The 22,312-nt window shown below is 37.9% G+C and overlaps 1 protein-coding gene across 1 annotated transcript in view; it reads right to left on the reverse strand.

The window, feature by feature from the left end:
* LOC126272406 (zinc finger protein 761-like) overlaps nucleotides 1–22,312 on the reverse strand; it is a 348,537-nt gene that overhangs the window by 43,544 nt on the left and 282,681 nt on the right. Inside the window, exon 13 of the mRNA XM_049975234.1 lies at nucleotides 11,771–12,032. Within this exon, the coding sequence (XP_049831191.1) occupies nucleotides 11,771–12,032 (262 nt within the window). The remainder of the gene's footprint in view (nucleotides 1–11,770; nucleotides 12,033–22,312) is intronic.

A 22,312-nucleotide genomic window follows, 5' to 3' on the forward strand; every position in this document is an offset into this window, starting at 1 on the left:
GTGGCTCCTTTCTCAGGCAGAAGGGTTGAAGGGGAAGGAAGGAAGGTGAAGGAAAAGGACCAGAGAGGTATAGGAAAAGGGATAGATTTTGGGAAAGTCACCCAGAACTGCGGGTCAGTGGAGACCTACCATATGGGATGAGAAGGAAAGACCGATTGTTGGGAACTGCATCGAACGAGATTTGAAAACCTGAGAGCTTAAAGGTGGAAGACAGGGTAATATGCAAGACAGAAATTACTACTAAAACACTGAGCATGAGTTAATAAGAGTGAGAAGCTAAGTACATTATATGTAACAGAGGTGGGAGGGGGTGGTGAAAAATAGACAGGAAAGACAATGAAAGATGGAAATTAAAATGGAGTGAAGCAGAGAGAAGAAAAGCTGAGACAGACGAAATTAATGTAAATTAAGGCCAGGCGGGTGGCGAGAACCAAGGACATGTTATAGTGCTAGTTCCCACCAGCGGAGTTCTGGGAAACTGGTGTCTGAGGGAAGAATCCAGATAGCACATGTAGTGAAACAGGTATCGAGATCACAAATATCATGTTGTAGAGCATGCTCTGCAACAGGATATTGCGAGTTGGCAGTATATACTCTCTGCCTATGTCCATTCATCCTAATAGACAATTTGGCGGTAGTCATGTTGATGTAGAAGGCTGAACAGTGTTTACATAATAACTGGTATATGACATGTCATTTTGCGTATACTATCAAGGGGAGAGCCACCTGCGAAACGACAAATCGTATACCAGCTATTATGTAAAGACTGTTCAGCCTTCTACATAAGCAAGACTACCACCAAATTATCAATTAGGATGAATGGACATAGGCAGAGAGTATATACTGGCGACTCACAATATCCTGTTGTGGAGCAAGCTCTACAACATGACATTCATGATCTCGGCGCCTGTTTCACCACACGCTCCATCAGGATTGTTCCTGCAGACAACAGTCTCTCAGAACTCCACAGGTAGGTACTAGCACTACCATGTCCTTGGTTCTCACCACCCATCTGGCCTTAATTTATATTAATTTCTTCTGACTCAGCTCTTCTTCACTGTATCTACTATCTGCTCCACTTCGTTGTAATTTCTGGATGTCATTGCTGGCATGATTGCCTCTCGATCAGAATGCCATCTTCCGTGCAGTACACGATCATAATGACACCTGCTGACAGTTTGTATGATTATCTTGTTACTTATGATGTAAATAAAATAGAAAGAAACTTCCACATGGGAAAAATATATTAAAAACAAAGATTCCAAGACTTACCAAGCGGGAAAGTGCCGGTAGACAGGCACAATAAATAAAACACACAAACACACACAGAGAATTTCTAGCTTTCGCAACCGACGGTTGCTTCTTCAGGAAAGAGGGAAGGAGAGGGAAAGACGAAAGAATGTGGGTTTTAAGGGAGAGGGTAAGTAGTCATTCCAATCCCGGGAGCGGAAAGACTTACCTTAGGGGGAAAAAAAAGGACAGGTGTACACTCGCACACACACATACACATATCCATCCGCACATACAAGGGATCACCAATTTAGTACTGGAGGGCAGTGTGGAGGGTAAAAATTGTAGTGGGAGACCAAGAGATGAACACACTAAGCAAATTCAGAAGGATGTAGGCTGTAGTAGGTACTAGGAGATGTAGAAGCTTGCACCAGTGCTGCATCAAACCAGTCTCAGGACTGAAGACCACCACCACCACCACCACCACCACCACCACCACAACAACAACAACAACAACAACAACAACAACAAAAACAACTTTCATCTTTCATTAATGTCACATTTCAATTTATCATGTTGCATTTTAGAACTTTCAGTGAAGGAGAGTTCTTGACGAATTGTTTGGAGGCCATGGCTGAATGCTACTAGTGTCTAGTTGGCATTTACTTTAACAATCTTTTATTTCAGTGCCCCTGAGACCTTTTTTATTGACCTTTTCTGTCAGTATGTAGGCAATGTAATTACCAAAACTGCATAATTTTGAGATTGGTCACTGGTCTCTAAACAATGCCGCCAGTCAACGTTCTCATAGGTCTGATGCTGTATGGTGGAATGCCATTTCAGTGTTAAACAAGTTAAAATTTTCTATGCACCATTCTAGCATATCAAAAGCTTTGCCGCCAGTAGGTATGTTTAAAAAGTTTTATAATACTATTTTTTTAAATATCGGTAATATTATATTGATGCCCAATGTGGGGCTCGAACAAAAAATTGTATGATGTTTGTTTGTTCTATTTTTCATGAATCAACTGTATAGTTGAAGTTAAGAAAATACTGATGGCTACATGAAATGTAAATGAAATTAACTGACGCAATGGGAATTAAAGCAGCCTCCAAGCAGCAACATGAAAAATAGGTATGGTTATCAACATGTTACCAGTTGCCTCTGCTTTTGTAGTCTGCAACGCATAACTCACTTAATTCATGTCAATTTAGGATTTTCTGTGTTTTGTGTAGTCTGCAACTTAGTAACTGCTGTAGTCATAGTTGCTAAAAGCTATACTAAGATGGTTGCTTTTGTGGTGTGTGCAAGCAAGATGAAAAAGAGTGACAGTAGATTGTTTTAGTTTGAAGCACGTCTCTTGGCATTTTGGTGATACAACAATTAGTTTCTGGTCAATTTACACTAATTATTAAGTGTGTTGACAAGGGATTTTATTATGAAGTATATTTTCAATTTGTGTTATGACAAACTTACATAAATTTGAAATCATGGATTCTGCAAATTGTGTTTCTGAAAATAATGTTGATGGCAGTAACAACAGTACCACCAATCCAATGATGGCAGGATATGCTCAAAAGGTGGAAGCAGAAGCTAATATGCAGGCACAAGCACATGAAAGTGCTGAGCAAATATCTTCTTCCATCATAGATCCCTTTTGTGTAGGATTCAATAAAATTGCTGAGATGATTAACGCTTGCGATAAAGAACTGGTAAAGACAGTGAATGCATGCGGTGAAGTGCTTGCTTCACTCATAAATACTACATTAAATTCCCACAATGAAGGGCTTGCTTCATGCATAAACACCCGTTCTGACAGGGACAAGCAATTGGCTTTACAAAGCTCTACACAAACCAATACAGAAGCTCTTCTGTAAAGTTTGGAAGGTAGGAGATGAGATGCTGGCAGAAGTAAAGCTGTGAGTACCGGTCATGAGTCGTGCTTCGGTAGCTCAGATGGTAGAGCATTTGACCGCGAAAGGCAAAGGTCACGAGTTCGAGTTTCGGTCGGGCACACAGTTTTAATCTGCCAGGAAGAGAACTGTAAATAAAAGATTGCACAGTACTGTTATATTCCAAATTAGCACTGGTGTGTGCATCATTTAGTATGCAAATGCACAGTGTGCCAGAAAAGTAAACCATCTAACATTTCTAGGAAAGTAGCTCTTCATCCTATACTGACTCACAAACCTGGAGAAGTTATTTCGATCAATGTGTCTGGCCCACATCTGTAAGTAAGAGGTGGAGTAAAATATATGGTCACCTTGTATGACTTATTTTCAAAATATGAGTAATTGTGTACCACTAACTCTGCCACTGCACCTATAATCAAATGGATCAAGGAGGATTATATTCCAAGATTCGGAAAAGGATTATATTCCACGATTCGGAAAACTGGATGCAATATTATCTGATAATGCACCAAATTTCAATGGCAGAAAAGGGAAAGGTTTTTTGCTAGAAAATGGCATCAAGCTGACTTTGATAAGTAATTTTCATCTCAAATCAAATCCTACTGAATGGGCTTCACTACTGAATGAGAATTCAGGTGATTCAAACAATGGAAAATCCAGGATATAATGTAACTGCTTCATTAGAAGCATCCGCACATACACAGACACAATGGCTTGTGTCTGTGTATGTGCGGATGGATATGTATGTGTGTGTGCGCGAGTGTACACTTGTCCTTTTTTCCCTTAAGGTAAGTCTTTCCGCTCCCGGGATTGGAATGACTCCTTACCCTCTCCCTTAAAACCCACATCCTTTCGTCTTTCCCTTTCCTTCCCTCTTTCCTGAAGAAGCAACCGTCGTTTGCGAAAGCTAGAAATTCTGTGTGTGTGTTTGTGTGTTTTATTTATTGTGCCTGTCTACCGGCGCTTTCCCGCTTGGTTAAGTCTTGGAATCTTTGTTTTTAATATATTGTTACTTAGACAGACGGCAGGGAAATAGCAGTTTGTTGCTTTAATTTTGGATGCCAGTGTCTGTTGCTTTACTCAGAAACATACAGAATATTTTTTGTAACTGTTAATGTAAGGGAGCGGTTTTTTGGTCAGGTAGTGCCTCAAAGTTAAGTAATTAATATTACACATAAAATTTGGTCCAATAACTTTATCTAGAAATAGTTCATGCAGACAGGTAGACACTGAAATTTTGGATTTAGTTACTGAAATTTCTATTCTCATTAAAAAGTATGTCTGTATTGGACTGATGACCATAATTTTATCTTGTTAACCCTGATAACTGTGTGTTCTGTGGCATTACTGAAGCTATCTGAAATCTGCATGTTTTGTTCATTGATTATGGCTATGATTTGGAGAAGAATAATTAACCTTGAGTTTGACTGGCAAGTTAAACATTACTAACATGATCACAGTCAAACTTTTTGTAAAATAACAGCGCAAATGACTTATAGCATGTTACGTTATTATTTATACTTGTGCAGAAACCAGTATGCAGCTATGAGAGTCAAAGAATATGAAAGGGAAGCAGTGGTTTCTAAAGGAGTGAGACAGGGTTGTACCTATCCCCAAAGTTATTCAATCTGTACATTGAGCAAGCAGTAAAGGAAACAAAGGAAAAATTTGGGAAGGAAAGTGAAATTCAGGGAGAAGATACAAAAACAATGAGGTCTGTTGATAACATTGTAACAAAGGACTTGGAAGAGCAGTTGAATGGAATGGATAGTCCCTTAATCCAGTGTTTCAGGAAGTCTTTTATGAAGGTATCTGTCTTGAGGGTACCTGATCTTAGGTGAAATATGAAAGATAAGCAGTTTATACAAGAAGAAAACAAGTTTATGGATTGTGGGGCTAAAGAAAAATGCCAAAGATCTGATGTTTGGATAACTAATGAAGAGGTAGTGAAACAAACTGAAGAAGAAAGAAATTTGTGACATGATTTGACTAAATGAAGGGCTCGGCTGAGTCATGAGGCATCGAGGAATCCACTACCAAAGATTTATTCTTTATAATTGACTTTCTTAACTGTTTTACATTCATCACTGCAGCGCAAGAAATAATGCAAAATGCCAAGAACTGGAGATATTAAATGAAGCCTGTAGACATCAACCACTGCTAGCAAGAGGGGAAGGTGCAGTCTATGTAAAGAAACACCAATACAGCAGAAGATGCTTCTTAAATAACAGCGAAACGCATCTGATGTAATTCTTTTTAATAACACTGCAGTCAGCTCAAGACAGACGTTAACAGCTGCTGCGGAAGATGGCCCCACAAACAAACAAACTATTTAAGTATCTGTCGGTGTATTTATCTACTGAGTAAGGGTAGAGAAGGAATAGTGTCAGAGGTTTTTTTTGAGGGGGGGGGGGGGGGAGACCATGATGAGTGGACACGAGACATAAGTATAAAGCAGTGTGATGGAGTGTGAGTTAGAGGAGAAAGTGAGGAGCGAGAAGTGAAGTAAAACTGTGAGGGGGTGGGGGGGTGGGGAGGGAGTGGGAGGGGATGAAGGATGGAAAGGATCTTTTCTTTTTCATGTGATTTCATCAATTATTCAATATAGAGTCTGGTTTCCAATATTTGTCTGGTCATTAAGCAACTGTTTATTTTGTGTTGATGCTTTTTTTATGTGGAAATTTTCTTGGAAAGGAAGGAGGTGTCTGTCTTTACTGATTTTTATGATATTCATATTGTTTTCAATATTGCTTGTTCTAAGGTGTTCTCTCCCCCCCCCCCCCCCCCCCCCCCCACGCACACACACGCACACACACACACACACACACACACACACACACACACACAACACCCCCCCCCTCCCCCACCCCCCTCCCCGCATGAACCATGGACCTAGCTGTTAGTGGGGAGGCTTGTGTGTCTCTGTGATACAAATAGCCGTACCGTAGGTGCAACCACAACGGAGGGCTATCTGTTGAGATGCCAGACAAACATGTGGTTCCTGAAGAGGGGCAACAACCTTTTCAATAGTTGCAAGGGCAACAGTCTGGATGATTGACTGATCTGTCCTTGTAACAATAACCAAAACAGCCTTGCTAGTGAAGGCAGCAGAGGATCAAGTAGGTAAAAAGACGAGGGCTAGTAGAAATCCTTGGGTAACGGAAGAAATATTGAATTTAATTGATGAAAGGAGAAAATATAAAAATGCAATAAATGAAGCAGGCAAAAAGGAATACAAACGTCTCAAAAATGAGATCGATAGGAAGTGCAAAATGGCTAAGCGGGGATGGCTAGAGGACAAATGTAAGGATGTAGAGGTAAGATAGATACTGCCTACAGGAAAATTAAAGAGACCTTTGGAGATAAAAGAACCACTTGTATGAACATCAAGAGCTCTGATGGAAACCCAGTTCTAAGCAAAGAAGGGAAAGCAGAAAGGTGGAAGGAGTATATAAAGGGTCTATACAAGGGCGATATACTTGAGGACAATATTATGGAAATGGAAAAGGATGTAGATGAAGATGAAATGGGAGATATTATACTGCGTGAAGAGTTTGCCAGAGCACTGAAAGACCTGAGTCGAAACAAGGCCCCCGGAGTAGACAACATTCCATTGGAACTACTGATGGCCTTGGGAGAGCCAGTCCTGACAAAACTCTACCATCTGGTGAGCAAGATGTATGAAACAGGCGAAATACCCTCAGACTTCAAGAAGAATATAATAATTCCAATCCCAAAGAAAGCAGGTGTTGACAGATGTGAAAATTAACGAACTATCAGTTTAATAGGCCACAGCTGCAAAATACTAACACGAATTCTTTACAGACGAATGGAAAAACTAGTAGAAGCAGACCTCGGGAAAGATCAGTTTGGATTCTGTAAAAATACTGGAACACGTGAGGTGATACTGACCTTACGACTTATCTTAGAAGAAAGATTAAGGAAAGGCAAACCTATGTTTCTAGCATTTGTAGACTTAAAGAAAGCTTTTGACAATGTTGATTGGAATACTCTCTTTCAAATTCTAAAGGTGGCAGGAGTAAAATACAGGGAACGAAAGGCTATTCACAATTTGTACAGAAACCAGATGGCAGTTATAAGAGTCGAGGGACATGAAAGGGAAGCAGTGGTTGGGAAGGGAGTGAGACAGGGTTTTAGCCTCTCACCGATGTTATTCAATCTGTATACTGAGCAAGCAGTAAAGGAAACAAAAGAAAAAATTGGAGTAGGTATTAAAATTCATGGAGAAGAAATAAAAACTTTGAGGTTCGCCGATGACATTGTAATTCTGTCAGAGACAGCAACGGACTTGGAAGAGCAGCTGAATGGAATGGACAGTGTCTTGAGAGGAGTATATGAGATGAACATCAACAAAAGCAAAATGTGGATAATGGAATGTAGTCGAATTAAGTCGGGTGATGCTGAGGGAATTAGATTAGTAAATGAGACACTTAAGGTAGTAAAGGAGTTTTGCTATTTGGGGAGCAAAATAACTGATGATGGTCGAAGTAGAGAGTATATAAAATGTAGACTGGCAATGGCAAGGAAAGCGTTTCTGAAGAAGAGAAATTTGTTACATCGAGTATAGATTTAAGTGTCAGGAAGCCTTTTCTGAAAGTATTTGTATGGAGTGCAGCCATGTATGGAAGTGAAACATGACGATAAATAGTTTGGACAAGAAGAGAATAGAAGCTTTCGAAATGTGCTGCTACAGAAGAATGCTGAAGATTAGATGGGTAGATCGCATAACTGATGAGGAAGTATTGAATAGGATTGGGAAGAAGAGAAGTTTGTGGCACAACTTGACCAGAAGAAGGGATCGGGTGGTAAGACATGTTCTGAGGCATCAAGGGATCACCAATTTAGTATTGGAGGGCAGCGTAGAGGGTAAAAATCGTAGAGGGAGACCAAGAGATGAATACACTAAGCAGATTCAGAAGGATGTAGGTTGCAGTAGGTACTGGGAGACGAAGAAGCTTGCGCAGGATAGAGTAGAATGGAGAGCTGAATCAAACCAGTCTCAGGACTGAGGACCACAACAACAACAACAACAACAACAACAACAACAACATGGTGTTCTTCTTTTAGATGATTCACAAATGTTGATGATTTGTACCATATTTGAATGTTCAGATGTGTTCTTTATATCTCGTGTCAAATGTCCTGCCAGTCATTCCAATGTATATCTTCTTACAATCTCTGCAACTGAACTGATAGATACCACATTGTTGGTATCTGTCTGGTTTTGATTTTAGTTTTGGGAGGTGCTTTTGTATGGAATTGTTTGTTTTGTAAGCAATGTTTATGCCTTGTTTTGTGAATATGTTTCCTATTTTATGAGTGAATTTGTTGTGGAAGGTTTTCTTGTTGTAGTGCATGATGTACGAGTTAGTGTGATTTGGTTTGTTTTCTTCATTATCTGTCCCTTTACTTTTTTTTATTTAGTTTGTCTACCATTGTTTCTTTGCGTCCATTTTATATGCTATTTGTTTTATCATGGCTAACTCTTTCTGGTAATTAGAAGTGTTTAGGGGGATCCTATTCAGACTGTTTAACATGTATCTGATTGCTGCTTGACATTTGAGATAATGTCACCTGTTGTGGGTTTTCTGTACATGTTGAATGTGTGTTTATTATTGTCTTTTCAGATTGTTACGTTTAAAAGTTGAGTGTGTTTTCTTGTTCTTCTTCTATTGTGAACAGTATTTATGTCTTTGTGTAGTTACTGTATTCTGGTTTTAGGTTCATCTACCATGCATATTATGTCATCCATGTATTTGTACCAGCAGATGACATAGCTTTTCTTTGTTATTGCGTCTTCAAATATTAGATTGTTTATGTGATTCATGAAACCAATGGCTAATGTTCCTGAGATAGGTGAACCCATGGGTAAACCTTCTTCTTGTATGAAGTATTCTTGACTGAATTCAAAATAATTTTGTTCTGTTATCAACTGTAGGAACTGTTTCATCTGTGTGTTCATGAGGTAGCTGGTTGTGTGTTTTCAGGTTTTCTTCAATTACTTTCATGGTTTCATTAACAGCAGTGCAACTGTGCATACTTTCTACATCAAAGGAGAGCAATATTGCTGTGTCAGGGATTTTAGTGTCTATTACATGTTCTACCCAGCTGAGAGGTATTTCTGATTGTTCTGTCATTTTCTAGTTTATGATACTGGGTGAGCTGTGACCACATTTGTTTTGCTAGTAGGTATGTACAAGCAGCTATGAAATTTATTATTGGACACGCCGGATAATTTTCTTTATGGACTTTTGGTTAACATCTCATGTTCGGGGCTTAAGGTTTTTTTTGTACAAGTCTGTTTCTCTCTGTCTGTAAATGTATACTCTACATTTTTGAGTGTGTTTTTAACATGTGTTTGAAATCTGTTAGTTAGGTTTGATTTTAACTTTTTTATGTTGTTTTTGCTGATGAATTCTTCTGTTTTTCTATGTATTCTTTTCTATTCATGAGGACAACACCATTACCTTTGTTATAATGACATTTTGTGTTTGCAGATTTTCTTTAGATTTTTAGTGGTGTTTCATCACAATTATTTTTGAACATATTGTTTTCTTTTTTAATCTGTGTTTCTATGTTTTTAATTTCTTTTTTTTCTTTCTTTGGCATAAAAAAAAGAACGTCCATCACTATTCCTTCTCTACTCTTACACAGTCCACAAATACACAGAAACAAACTTAAACAGAACTACACACATACAATAATCTAATTTAAAAAAGAATATTTGTAGGTCAAAGACAAAGAAGTGGAAAGGTTATGTTGGCAGCACCACAGAACACAAATAGCAACACATACCTGAAGCACAAAAACAAACAGAATACAGTGGTATGCACAAAAGTGTGTTGGGAGAAATGCACAGTGCTGCAGAACATCTAAAAAGTTGATGAAACTTATCAGTGTCTCACACAGAAAAATAACAATGTGCTAACAGAAGGCATTTCCCAATGTAAGCAAGAAATTAGCCAAAAAAAAAGCACAAACGAACCTATTCTTAATGAACTGTTTTTTGATCTAAAAAGCAAATCAAAATGTAAATAAACTTAATTACAGACCACTGATGATGCTTTACCTCAATAAAGCAAAAGGCGCCTGCTGAAAAAAACACGCATTTTTGTAGTTGCCACGATGGATCAAAAATACCTTTCATGAATTATGAAGCAACTACGTACACCATGGCCACACAAATGAAGAATGCGATGTAAAAGAATGCTCTTGTTCAGAGATGAGAAACATACTGTGGTGAGTCTCTGCACAAACAGATTTGTGTATAAAAATGTTCGTAATCTGTATCTCTGGTTTACTGTCACCTAGGTAATGTTGTTGTCTTCATGAATTGACTGGGAATTTCTGGTACACACATTTAAATTTGAAAAATGTTAGATTTTCATGTGTCTGGCTTTTCTTCTGTTTCATGAAAACAAATCCTTTTGCTATTTTCACTCAACCAACATTATAGTAATCATAAGTTTCAATCACTAGCATACTGTATCTTTCTCTCTCTTTGGTTTCAAAATTTGATTAAACATGTAAAATACTCCTAAAAGCATAATGACTTTACACAGGATTCCTAACTATGGTCCAATTTTCTGTGAAAGGTTTAAGTTAGTCTGTTACTCACAGGGTTGCCAATTGTCATAATTTATGTTCATGGTGTACAACAAAATGTGTGTTTTGAATACTTTTACACTATTTATAAGAAATGAAATTAATGTACAAATGTTGGAAATTTCTTATTTATGTGCACGTTTTCCATATCAACTTTAGATAGATAGGTGGAGAGAGAGAGAGAGAGAGAGAGAGAGAGAGAGAGAGAGAGAGAGAGAGAGAGAGAGAGTACTGATTTTTCTATTAATATTTAGCTATCCCTCAATTGATTTAAATCAGGAAATCTAGCCTCGCATCACACAACTGATTCAGAGTAATGACAAGTGAGCACTGCAGCAGTGAGATAATTCAGGGCTGTAGAACACGCAATTTCAACTAATAGTGGTAAAAAAAGGTTTAAAACTGGCAAACCTGACTGTTTGTGAGTGTTAATCAACTTGGCCAGTTTCTCAGCTGCCATTGCTTTGACAACAGTAATGTCACACCTTAACGGCTGCAGCTAGAGTATGTAAAAACTTAAAATGTGACCCCTCATATATCTTCCTCCCATTGTTCATTAGTTAGATATTTTGAAGACTTCTGTTTTACAGTATCAAACTATTGATAAATGGAAATTAAAGTAAAATAACCAACATTGAATGAGAAGCCTGAAAGATTATCCTGCGTGGTTTTGACTTGACTTGTGTACATTTCTGAGCAGATTGCAATATGATTAATATTTCCCCAACCATCCATTTTTGCTTTTCACAGTGGTTTTAGAGATATAAGCACTAGGGAAAGACATGCACACATACTAAAGGAGGGGGAACTGGGAGGCAAGGGATAAGGAGGATGAAGCAAACAGGAGGGAGTAAAGAAGATAATGTATAATTGTTACCTTCTGCAATGATTCAACTGCTGCATTTCAGTAACTTGAGTTACATAGTTATCTAAGGTTATTTTAATGATCATGTTACTTTGTGTTCTTGTTTGGTGTATGTCAGCAAAAGATATAAATTACCTGGCATACAAAGGGCCTCGTTTCACTATGAATAAGCATGTGAGCTTTGAGATATGGCCCCGTTCTAAAGCATTTGCCACATTTTGGGCACGGGTAAGACTCTTCTGGGCCATGTGTAGTCAGATGCCTTCGCAAGTACCTTTCCCAAGTAAACACCTTTCCACAGCAGGGGCATGGAAAATGGTGGGATGAAGTGTCCAAATGATGTTCCAGTGCTGCATGTGTTTTGAATTTCCTTTTACACTTGTAACAGACCAGCCCTCTGCAAAAAATGGAAATGATTATGACAATGGGAACTGTGCTTTGGGCACAATTTTTATGTTATAAATATAGGATACAAAATAAGAGGAACATAAGTTCTTATATTTACACTTTGCTAATGGCTGAAAAGAATAAATTAGTTTTCTTGCTCCTGATGTCTGTTAATGCATCCATCAGGTAAGTAATATATATAATTCACAAACTCTATTTGTTACAAATCATCCTTCAATTGTTGTGATCAATATCAAGAACACCACAATTCTCTCACAAAAGAGAACAACATTTTGTCCTGGGCAATACCAACATAAATTTGTTATATGATGGGGAATTTTTTTGCTACAACTGTAATACATCTTAGAGCTGTGTGTGTGTGTGTGTGTGTGTGTGTGTGTGTGTGTGTGTGCGCACATGCACATGCGAGTGCTGTTCCCATTTACATGGTGTATTGTTTGTTCTAAAATATTATGGGAATCCATCCATATCTAATAAGTCCCATCTGTTGATAGTTCAGCTGAGAATTATTCAGCCATCTCCTGAGTTGTAAGACCGAATGTGCCATCCTCTTGCCCATCTAATTAAAACATCACTCATATGACTGAACACCTGGACACAGATCATCATAGTGGCAGAAATGTCACTGAAGTGGCAGAAATGTATACTTCCGGCTCACTCTATGTAACAAACGTTCTATCACATGTTTGTAGTTTATAGGTAATAGACATTGATAACAAGGGTATTGCACCACAGTCCTTGAGAGCTCACTGTTTCACATGCAGCATTCCACATTTCATCCAACTTAAATTACTTATCAGTCAGATTTTGATGACTTCTTTAGCTATGGAATCCCACAAGGATGATGCAGACAGAAACGTAACATTTCCATATTCCACAGCGGAATACCTGCCTCAATGTAGTGCTCAGCCACTGTGGGTTGTAGCAGAATATATGTAATACGGTAGCAAATCGAGGAGTAGGATAGACATATGAAGAGAAAAGACTCACACTTGTCTTCATGTAATATGGGATAGGTTCGAGGATGGTCTATGTAGGAACCTCATCTGTGAGGGGAGAGGAAATTAAATATTGTCACAGAGTCAATTTTCAACATCCACTTATTTTAAATCCTAATCAACAAAATAAAGAGATCAACAGAAATATTTGCTATAACCAAACAATGCTCTGTCCCAATGTAAATCACACAATTCTCATCCTAATGAATTTGCCATTAATTTTCAGCACAGCAACATCCTGGAAAAGCGACTCTCATAAAATTCAATCACATGAATGAATCACCAACAAAGAAAATTATATGTAAAGGGTATAAGCACAGATTTTTTACATGTGGAACCTTAACGTGTACACAAGTCAGTGTGTTGGTTGTTTCCTTTCTTTGTGTTGAACAGTCTTCCCACAAACTTTACGACCTGATGTCTCCTGTATGACTCTTACTGCACTATTAACTGGACTATGTCTGTCAGTCTAGACTAACCATTTTGCATCCTTGTGTCTACACTTCAACAACTGGCCTGCTGCTCAGAGGAAAATAAGCATTAATGGCTTTCTCTTGCCACATGTACTTGGAGGTACGAACCAATCTAAACATGCTACTGCTAATAGCTGTAATTATTAGTCTGCAAATAAAGTAAATACCGATGTAATGTTGTTCAGTACACTGTTTTAAGTCACCAATTGAAATATCTGCCCTTACACCACCTGAGTGAAGTGGTGCAGTGATTAGCACACTGGACTCACATTCGGGAGGATGACGGTTCCAACATGCATCCGGCCATCCTGGTTTAGGTTTTGCACGATTTCCCTAAATCACTTCAGGCAAATAATGGGATGGCTCCTTTGAAAGGGTAAAGCGAACTTCTTTCTCCATCCTTCCCTTATCTGATGGGACTGATGACCTCAGTGTTTGGTCTCCTCCCTCACACCAACTTACACCCATTGCACCCTGTACATTCTCATAAAAATAAAAGCTCGTCTGGTTTGGTTCGTGTTTCCGATAGAGAACTAAAGAGTTGTTCCCTTGTAATAAGACCAGTCTTATCTGGAATATTTAATACATCACTAACTTGATGCATTTTTCTGGAAAGACTGATATATATTATTGTTAATCCCCTCTTTAAGAATGGTGATAGGAGAGATGTCAGTAACTACTGATCTGTTTCATTGCTGACAGCGCTTTCCAAAATTTTTGGGGAGGTGATGTGTTCTAGAATAGTACGTAACCTGAGCAGCAATAATATCATCAGGAAATCACAGTTTGGATTTCAGTATTTTCTGTGACTTCACTATGTGAATCACAATATTCTCTTAGGTAAACTGAAGTTGTATGGGATTAATGGTCTAGCCAAACAATGGATAACATTACATCCCACCAGAAGAATGCAGAAAGTTGTACTTGGTAATCCAAACAATGTAATGCAGAAAATTTATTCCGACTGGAGAGAGACTCAATCTTAGAAGTGCTGTCGTCCCTCATAATGTAAACAACCTTCCATCTTATATAAAACAAGCACAATTAGTTCTTTTCGGAGATGATACCAGTATTGTAATCAATCCAAGCATACATATAACAGAAGAAATGGTAAACAAGGTACTTAAGGGGACACGCCACAAACGGGATGCATTTTTAGCATTATCTTCACCCTCATAGTGCAACTGATCTATAAATGAGAGATAGCTCAAAATTCTTGCACACAATTGGGGTCATTAGTCAAAGCATTTCCCAAAAAGTCATTGGGATATTTATTATATTCTGGTACTGACAACAATATTTATAATAGTATAAAAAATGGAACACTATTTCACAGCAGTACCATTTTCTTTGGAACCACTGACTGCACAGCTTGGAAAAAAGAGTCCAAGTACAGACAACGTTCAAATAAGTGTTTTATGCCTCCAATTTCCTTTGCTAATGCTGATCTGTGAAAAAGACAAGTAATTTATTTTACAATATTTTACAATAATATATATATATGATGTAAATAAAATAGAAAGAAACTTCCACATGGGAAAAATATATGACTGAAGTATTGCTCAACCAGTACTTGCACCACGAATCTTCCCCCTTTGGACACAAACCATGCTGTGGGGTTTCATCTGTTGAGATCCTGTGAAACCATGTTGCCCAACAGCTCGTCTCATGTTCTCCAAATCTCCTTATTGCTAGTCCATAACATTGAGTCAAAGAATCAATTTCACTTTTTGTAAGATGACCTGGATCACCTATATGTTTTCTGTCTAACAGTCTTTTTCCACTGAAGTCATTATGTAATTTTCTTAACCGAGCTCCCATTATTTTTTGTACGTGCACAACACATTCAAGCTTTTCTATCAGAGTGCCCCCATATGGTCTGTCATTAACAACACTAGTGTGTCCTATACAGTCTCCATCCCCAAGGTAGCCTACATACTTCACACCATGACTGACCTCTGATCTTCTAAAAATGTTTAGAACTACTTTCGTTTCCACGTCTCCACTTTGGGGGTGTCAATAAATTTACTTGAACAACCCTAGCAATGCTTTCTTAGACATTTGTAATCTAGTATCTTAACAGTTTCAATAAATGTGGCAGTTACAACCGCATTCAGAGAAGTATGACTTCTCTTCTGCGAAGATCCAACTGGACAAGGCTACTACTTCTTCTGCTGCTCTTTTCATTGAGTGTTTTCTTACACCACAAAGGCATTATGTATTAATTTATTGTATCTGTCAAACCTCAGTGGAGGTGGAGCCAAATCCATCGCTGGTCAAAAAGCCTGGGCAGTTCTCCTTCCCCTTCCAATACATCACATTGCATAAGCAAGCTGAATATTTACACTGTAATGTCAACTATCAGTTACTGGCGATGTCATAGTATCACTGTGCATCTTACACGAGTTACAGGCAAACACTAACTGACTTGAAAGACCCTCCCTTGCTGAAATGTCATCAGAAATGTCAACACTAACTTCACAATTGGAGTGCTTACATTTCACAGCATTCTTCAAAAGTCTTGATGGCATATATGGGTTCACAATAACATTTCCATCATTATTGCTGTTCACAATACTACTAGGATAGGTCTTACTACATTCAGAAAACAAAAGTTTATGTCTAGAAGCACTGCCTGTAGAAAAAGTTTCTGCGGGCGACTTTTGGGTTGTGTTTGGAATTGGTTGCCACAAGAATTTCATTTGGTGCTAAATTTCTTTACTCTTGGCATTTGTAGCACAGGAAACACACAAAAACAAAATGACACACAATAAATACAAAAACACATACATGTGAAATTCTGAAAACATATATTCTCAGTTCTTTGTTTACATTCAAACCATAGCCTTCTAGACACGACTGTACTTTGGTTCTCAGAGTAAGTGCCTTCTAGAGTACACCTGTGTTAACAATCCATAACTAATGACGGAAAAAATGTAAGCACAAAATAATGCATCACATATATGACACACTTCAAACAGACAGATAGGCGTGGTCCCAGTGCAAATTACGTTCAACCTCAATTTTAGAATGAACGGAAAATGATAATGCCCATAAACTACACATTTTTGAAATCATCATGAAATGCTCTGGAACAAGAGTATGTGGTCATTTTCATGAGCATGTCTCCTTAAAAGTATCACTGCTGAGAATGGTCTCACCTTCAATTTTAAAAAGACACAACACATTCAATTCCGCGCATCTAGGGTTATTAAACCAATGATAAGTGTTACATATGGTGAGAAAATTATAAATAAGGTGGAAACTTACATATTCTTGGATGTCCATATTGATAAGAATTGAAACTGGAAAAATTAGTTCGCTACTTTTGCACTTAGAATCATTGCAAATCTTGAGGAGAGACAAATCGGTAAGTTCACATACTTTCATTCAGTAATGTCATGTGGATTAATGTTCTGGGGTAACTCATCTTTAAGAAAGGTCTTCATTGCTAAAAAATTTGCTATTAGAGTAAAATGTGGTGCTCACCCACAATCATCTAGCACACATCTGCTTCATACTATATTTATTCCCTCATCTGGTTTGAAGTGAGTAATCAACTGCAGCTCAAAAGGAGCTATGATGTACGTAATTGCAATACCAGAAGAAAATATGATATTCATTACTCCATATTAACACTGTCTTCAGTGCAAAAACAGGTGCACAGTGTTGCTAAAATCTTTGATAGCCTACCCAGTGATTTAAAATGTCTGACAGCCACTAAGCAAAACTTGAAAACAGGCTGAAAAAGTTTCTCCTTGACATCTCCTCCAGTTCTGTAGAAGAATTTCTATTACTAATGTGTAAATGGTGTTGGGTAGGAATTACAAACTCACATATGTATATTTAATAGAAATAATAAAGTTATAAATGTTTATCATATTATCGCAGAAGAAACTGTGGTGAAGTGGTTACGATACTAGCCTGTTGCATGGAGGGTCGTGAGTTCAAAACTCAACTGAACTGTAAAATTTTAATTTCTATATTCAGATCAAGTATATTCTAGAAGTATCAAAAAATGTCAAGAATCACTGTACTGGAATGTTCTGTAACTGTATATGTACCGTACGTATGTGTTCTGGCCAGAGGCAGTTCACTCCACGCTCTTGTATGTGCAAGTTAACTGAAGTCAGTGTTTGTCATTCATCTAATTACATATTCTATGTGACAATGTAGTCTATTTATAAATTAATTTGCAATCTGAATGTAGAATGATTCTTCCCACATAATTGTGATTTATTGTGCAAATGACACCTGGAACATGAAACTAAGTAACCAACCAATCAAACTGATTCAATAGTCATTATTATTTCTAAAGAGCTTTTTTTGTGAATACTATGCATCTGAAAACTTATCTTTATTCAAAATTGTCCTCTTCTGGAGTGTTCAAATCTTACAAAGTGAGTCTTTAAAAATTTCAGTCTTATTGTCTTGAAGTCAAAATTTCCTTATGGTAATCATGGAATAACACATTAATTAATGAAATACTGTAATTAGCAAATTTGAGTTCACAGAAAATTCTTGGCAAGCTTTCATAGACCTGATGGCACACCAATACTTGCGTGGTATAAAATAGAACCGTCATTTGTACCAGTCTCATGACATCTAAACAACTGTTAATAAAAATAGCTTCTCTGCTTTGTTTATGTATTTTTTTTCTTTTTCTATCCTTTATGTTACTACCTAAATGTAACAGCTTTATATTTTAACATTTCGTAATATCAGTGCTATGTGCACAAAGCCACAGTCAGTCTGTAGACAGCAATTGACAAGTCATTTTTTTGACAGGAGCATACCCTGCTATTTTCAAAGCAAAACTACCTCCAGATATTGTAGAGGAGGCTAGAAGGAAGGCATCCAATGTATTGACTGGGGCATTTCCATCCAAGAGTAATATCACAGCTGCTGAGAGGACTGCTTTACAGTCACTTGGAGTTGATCCAAACATTGTTATTTTACCTGCGGACAAGAGCAATGTTACCGCTGTTTTGGACGATCAGGATTACATTCGAAAGGGAGAGGGTTTAGTGTCTAATTCATTGTATTGCAGTATCAGTGCTGACCCCACATGTGTTGAGAAAAAGACTGATGGCCTCTTGAAGAAAAGTTCCTTATCGCAGGAGACCATCAAGAGACACAATTCTTATTGTGCTGACCCCCACCCATCTCCCAGATTGTATAGCCTCCTTAAGGTCAACATGGAAGGGGTTTCCCTCCATCTGATTGTAAGTAACATTGGTGCTCTGGTGTATCATGTAGCAAAACATCTCACTACTCTGTTGTGGCCTATAGTAGTTGGTATGAGCATCACATTACGAACTTGAAGGATCTCTTATGTTGATTAGAGGTAAAGCACTTGAATGACTCTGATAAGTTTTGATGTGGTCTCTCTCTTCACTCATGTTCCTCCGTCTGATTCATTATGTTTGAGGGAGGTTAGGTTTGGTGTTGAAATAATGAACCTATTTTGACATGTGTTGACTTCCACTTACTTTTTATTCAAGGAACAGTACTACGAGCAGACAGATGGGAGTTGTGATGGGACGCCCATTGTTACCTATTATTTACAATTTGTTGATGGAAGGTTTCAAGGAACATTTCTTGGAGTTGGCAGCTTGGAAACCTGTTTCCCATGGCAGTGAGAATTTGAATGACATTTTAGAATGGCTTAATTCAATCCACTTGAATATTCATTTCATGATGATGGCGAAAAAGGGTGGCTGTCTTCCCTTCCTTGATTGTTGGTCACGGAAGGTAAGTGGAATTATGTTGGCACATGCTGTTTTTTTGGAAACCTACTCACACTGATTATCATCTGCAGGCAGACAGTTGTCACCTTCCGTCTGAACGTGGAGCAGTACTTCACACCTTGGTTCACAGGGCCCACGCCATTTTGCAGCCTGATAGTTCGTCAGTAGAGTTAGCCCCTCTTGGAGCCACATTTTGCCAGAATGATTATAGTTAAAGACAGATTAGACACGCATTGCATTATTGGCCAACTGTGCACCAGGCAAGTGACGATAATACTGAGGTGACACCAGAGTGTATGGAGTTTTTGCATTAAGCAGGGAGCATTTAGGACAGGACTGATCATATTTTGCAGAAATATGATGTGAAGTGTGTTTTTTGAGCACCATCTAAGTTCTATGTCTTTATGTTCCATAAAGGATGATTTTGGTTTGCATAAGGCTAGTGTCTAATATATCCCTTGCAGTCATGGCATGTCATATATTGGTCAGACTATCACGACTGTGGAAGACTGATGTACTGAGCATAAGTGGCACACATGCTTATAACAGCCAAGCAAGTTGTATGCTCTTTGAAATTTTGCTTTCTGAATGATTACTAGAATATGCCCCAAACATTTAATTAATGCTTAGACATTAGGAATAAATTTTCTCTGTGTAAATAAATCTGTAAAGTAATGAGAAAAGGTCATGATTTAATATAGGGGATGTTTTTTTTTTTCGCTGTTCTAATAAAGAATATTTCAGAGAAATGTTTACATATTGAAACTTGATAAAAAGAAAAAGAAGAAGGAAAAAAAGAAAGAAAGAAAAAAATGCTCTGTGAAGCAAGTTGAAGGCAGTCACTGTGTTTTTGTTATGGAGTATAAAAAAGCAGGAACTATGAGTCCTCTCTCTCTCTCATTTATTTTCAATCGCTGTTACATAAAGTGTTAAGTGGCACTCTTATATCAGTAACTTTTGGTTAAGTAATTATGTTAATTTAATGATAACAGCCATGTCTAAATTAAGAAACCTACTACTGACAGCTTTGGGAGAGCCCGTCCTGACAAAACTATACCATCTGGTGGGCAAGATGTATGAGACAGGCGTAATACCCTCAGACTTCAAGAAGAATATAATAATTCCAATAGCAAAGAAAGCAGGTGTTGACAGATGTGAAAATTACCGAACTATCAGTTTAATAAGTCACAGCTACAAAGTACTAATGTGAATTCTTTACAGATGAATGGAAAAACTGGTAGAAGCCGACCTCAGGGAAGATAAGTTTGGATTCCATAGAAATGTTGAAACATGTGAGGCAATACTGACCCTACGACTTATCTTAGAAGAAAGATTAAGGAAAGGCAAACCTATGTTACTAGCATTTGTAGACTTAGAGAAAGCTTTTGACAATGTTGATTGGAATACTCTCTTTCACATTCTGAAGGTGGCAGGGGTAAAATACAGGGAGCAAAAGGCTATTTACAATTTGTACAGAAACCAGATGGCAGTTATAAGAGTCGAGGAACATGAAAGGGAAGCTGTGGTTGGGAAGGCAATGAGACAGAGTTGTAGCCTCGATGCTATTCAATCTGTATACTGAGCAAGCAATACAGGAAACAAACAAAAAGCTCGGAGTAGATATTAAAATCCATGGAGAAGAAATAAAAACTTTTAGGTTCACCGATAACATTGTAATTCTGTCAGAGACAGCAAAGGACTTGGAAGAGCAGTTGAATGGAATGGATAGTGTCTTGACAGGAGGGTATAAGATGAACATCAACAAAAGCAAAACAAGGATAATGGAATGTAGTCGAATTAAGTCAGGTGATGCTGAGGGAATTAGATTAGGAAATGAGACACTTAAAGTAGTACAAAAGTTTTGCTATTTGGGGAGCAAAATAACTGATGATGTTCAAAGTAGAGACGATATAAGATGTAGACCGGCAACGGCAAGGAAAGCGTTTCTGAAGAAGAGAAATTTGTTAACATCCAGTATTGATTTAAGTGTCAGGAAGTCGTTTCTGAAAGTATTTGTATGGAGTGTAGCCATGTATGGAAGTGGAACATGGACGATAAATAGTTTAGACAAGAAGAGAAAAGAAGCTTTCGAAGTGTGGTGCTACAGAAGAATGCTGAAGATTAGATGGGTAGCTCACATAACTAAAGAGGAGGTATTGAATAGAATTGGGGAGAAGAGAAATTTGTGGCACATCTTGACTAGAAGAGAGGATTGGTTGGCAGGACATGTTCTGAGGCATCAAGGGATCACCAATTTAGTACTGGAGGGCAGCGTGGAGGGTAAAAATTGTAGTGGGAGACCAAGAGATGAACACACTAAGCAGATTCAGAAGGATGTAGGCTGTAGTAGGTACTAGGAGATGAAGAAGCTTGCACCAGTGCTGCATCAAACCAGTCTCAGGACTGAAGACCACCACCACCACCACCACAACAACAACAACAACAACAACAACAACTTTCATCTTTCATTAATGTCACATTTCAATTTATCATGTTGCATTTTAGAACTTTCAGTGAAGGAGAGTTCTTGACGAATTGTTTGGAGGCCATGGCTGAATGCTACTAGTGTCTAGTTGGCATTTACTTTAACAATCTTTTATTTCAGTGCCCCTGAGACCTTTTTTATCGACATTTTCTATCAGTATGTAGGCAATGTAATTACCAAAACTGCATAATTTTGAGATTGGTCACTGGTCTCTAAACAATGCCGCCAGTCAACGTTCTCATAGGTCTGATGCTGTATGGTGGAATGCCATTTCAGTGTTAAACAAGTTAAAATTTTCTGTGCACCATTCTAGCATATCAAAAGCTTTGCCACCAGTAGATATGTTCAAAAAGTTTTATAATATTATTTTTTTTAAATATCGGTAATATTATATTGATGCCCAATGTGGGGCTCGAACAAAAAATTGTATGATGTTTGTTTGTTCTATTTTTCATGAATCAACTGTATAGTTGAAGTTAAGAAAATACTGATGGCTACACGAAATGTAAATGAAATTAACTGACGCAATGGGAATTAAAGCAGCCTCCAAGCAGCAACATGAA

Source organism: Schistocerca gregaria, chromosome 5, assembly GCF_023897955.1.
Source record: "Schistocerca gregaria isolate iqSchGreg1 chromosome 5, iqSchGreg1.2, whole genome shotgun sequence".
NCBI classification, from domain to species: Eukaryota; Metazoa; Arthropoda; class Insecta; order Orthoptera; family Acrididae; genus Schistocerca; species Schistocerca gregaria.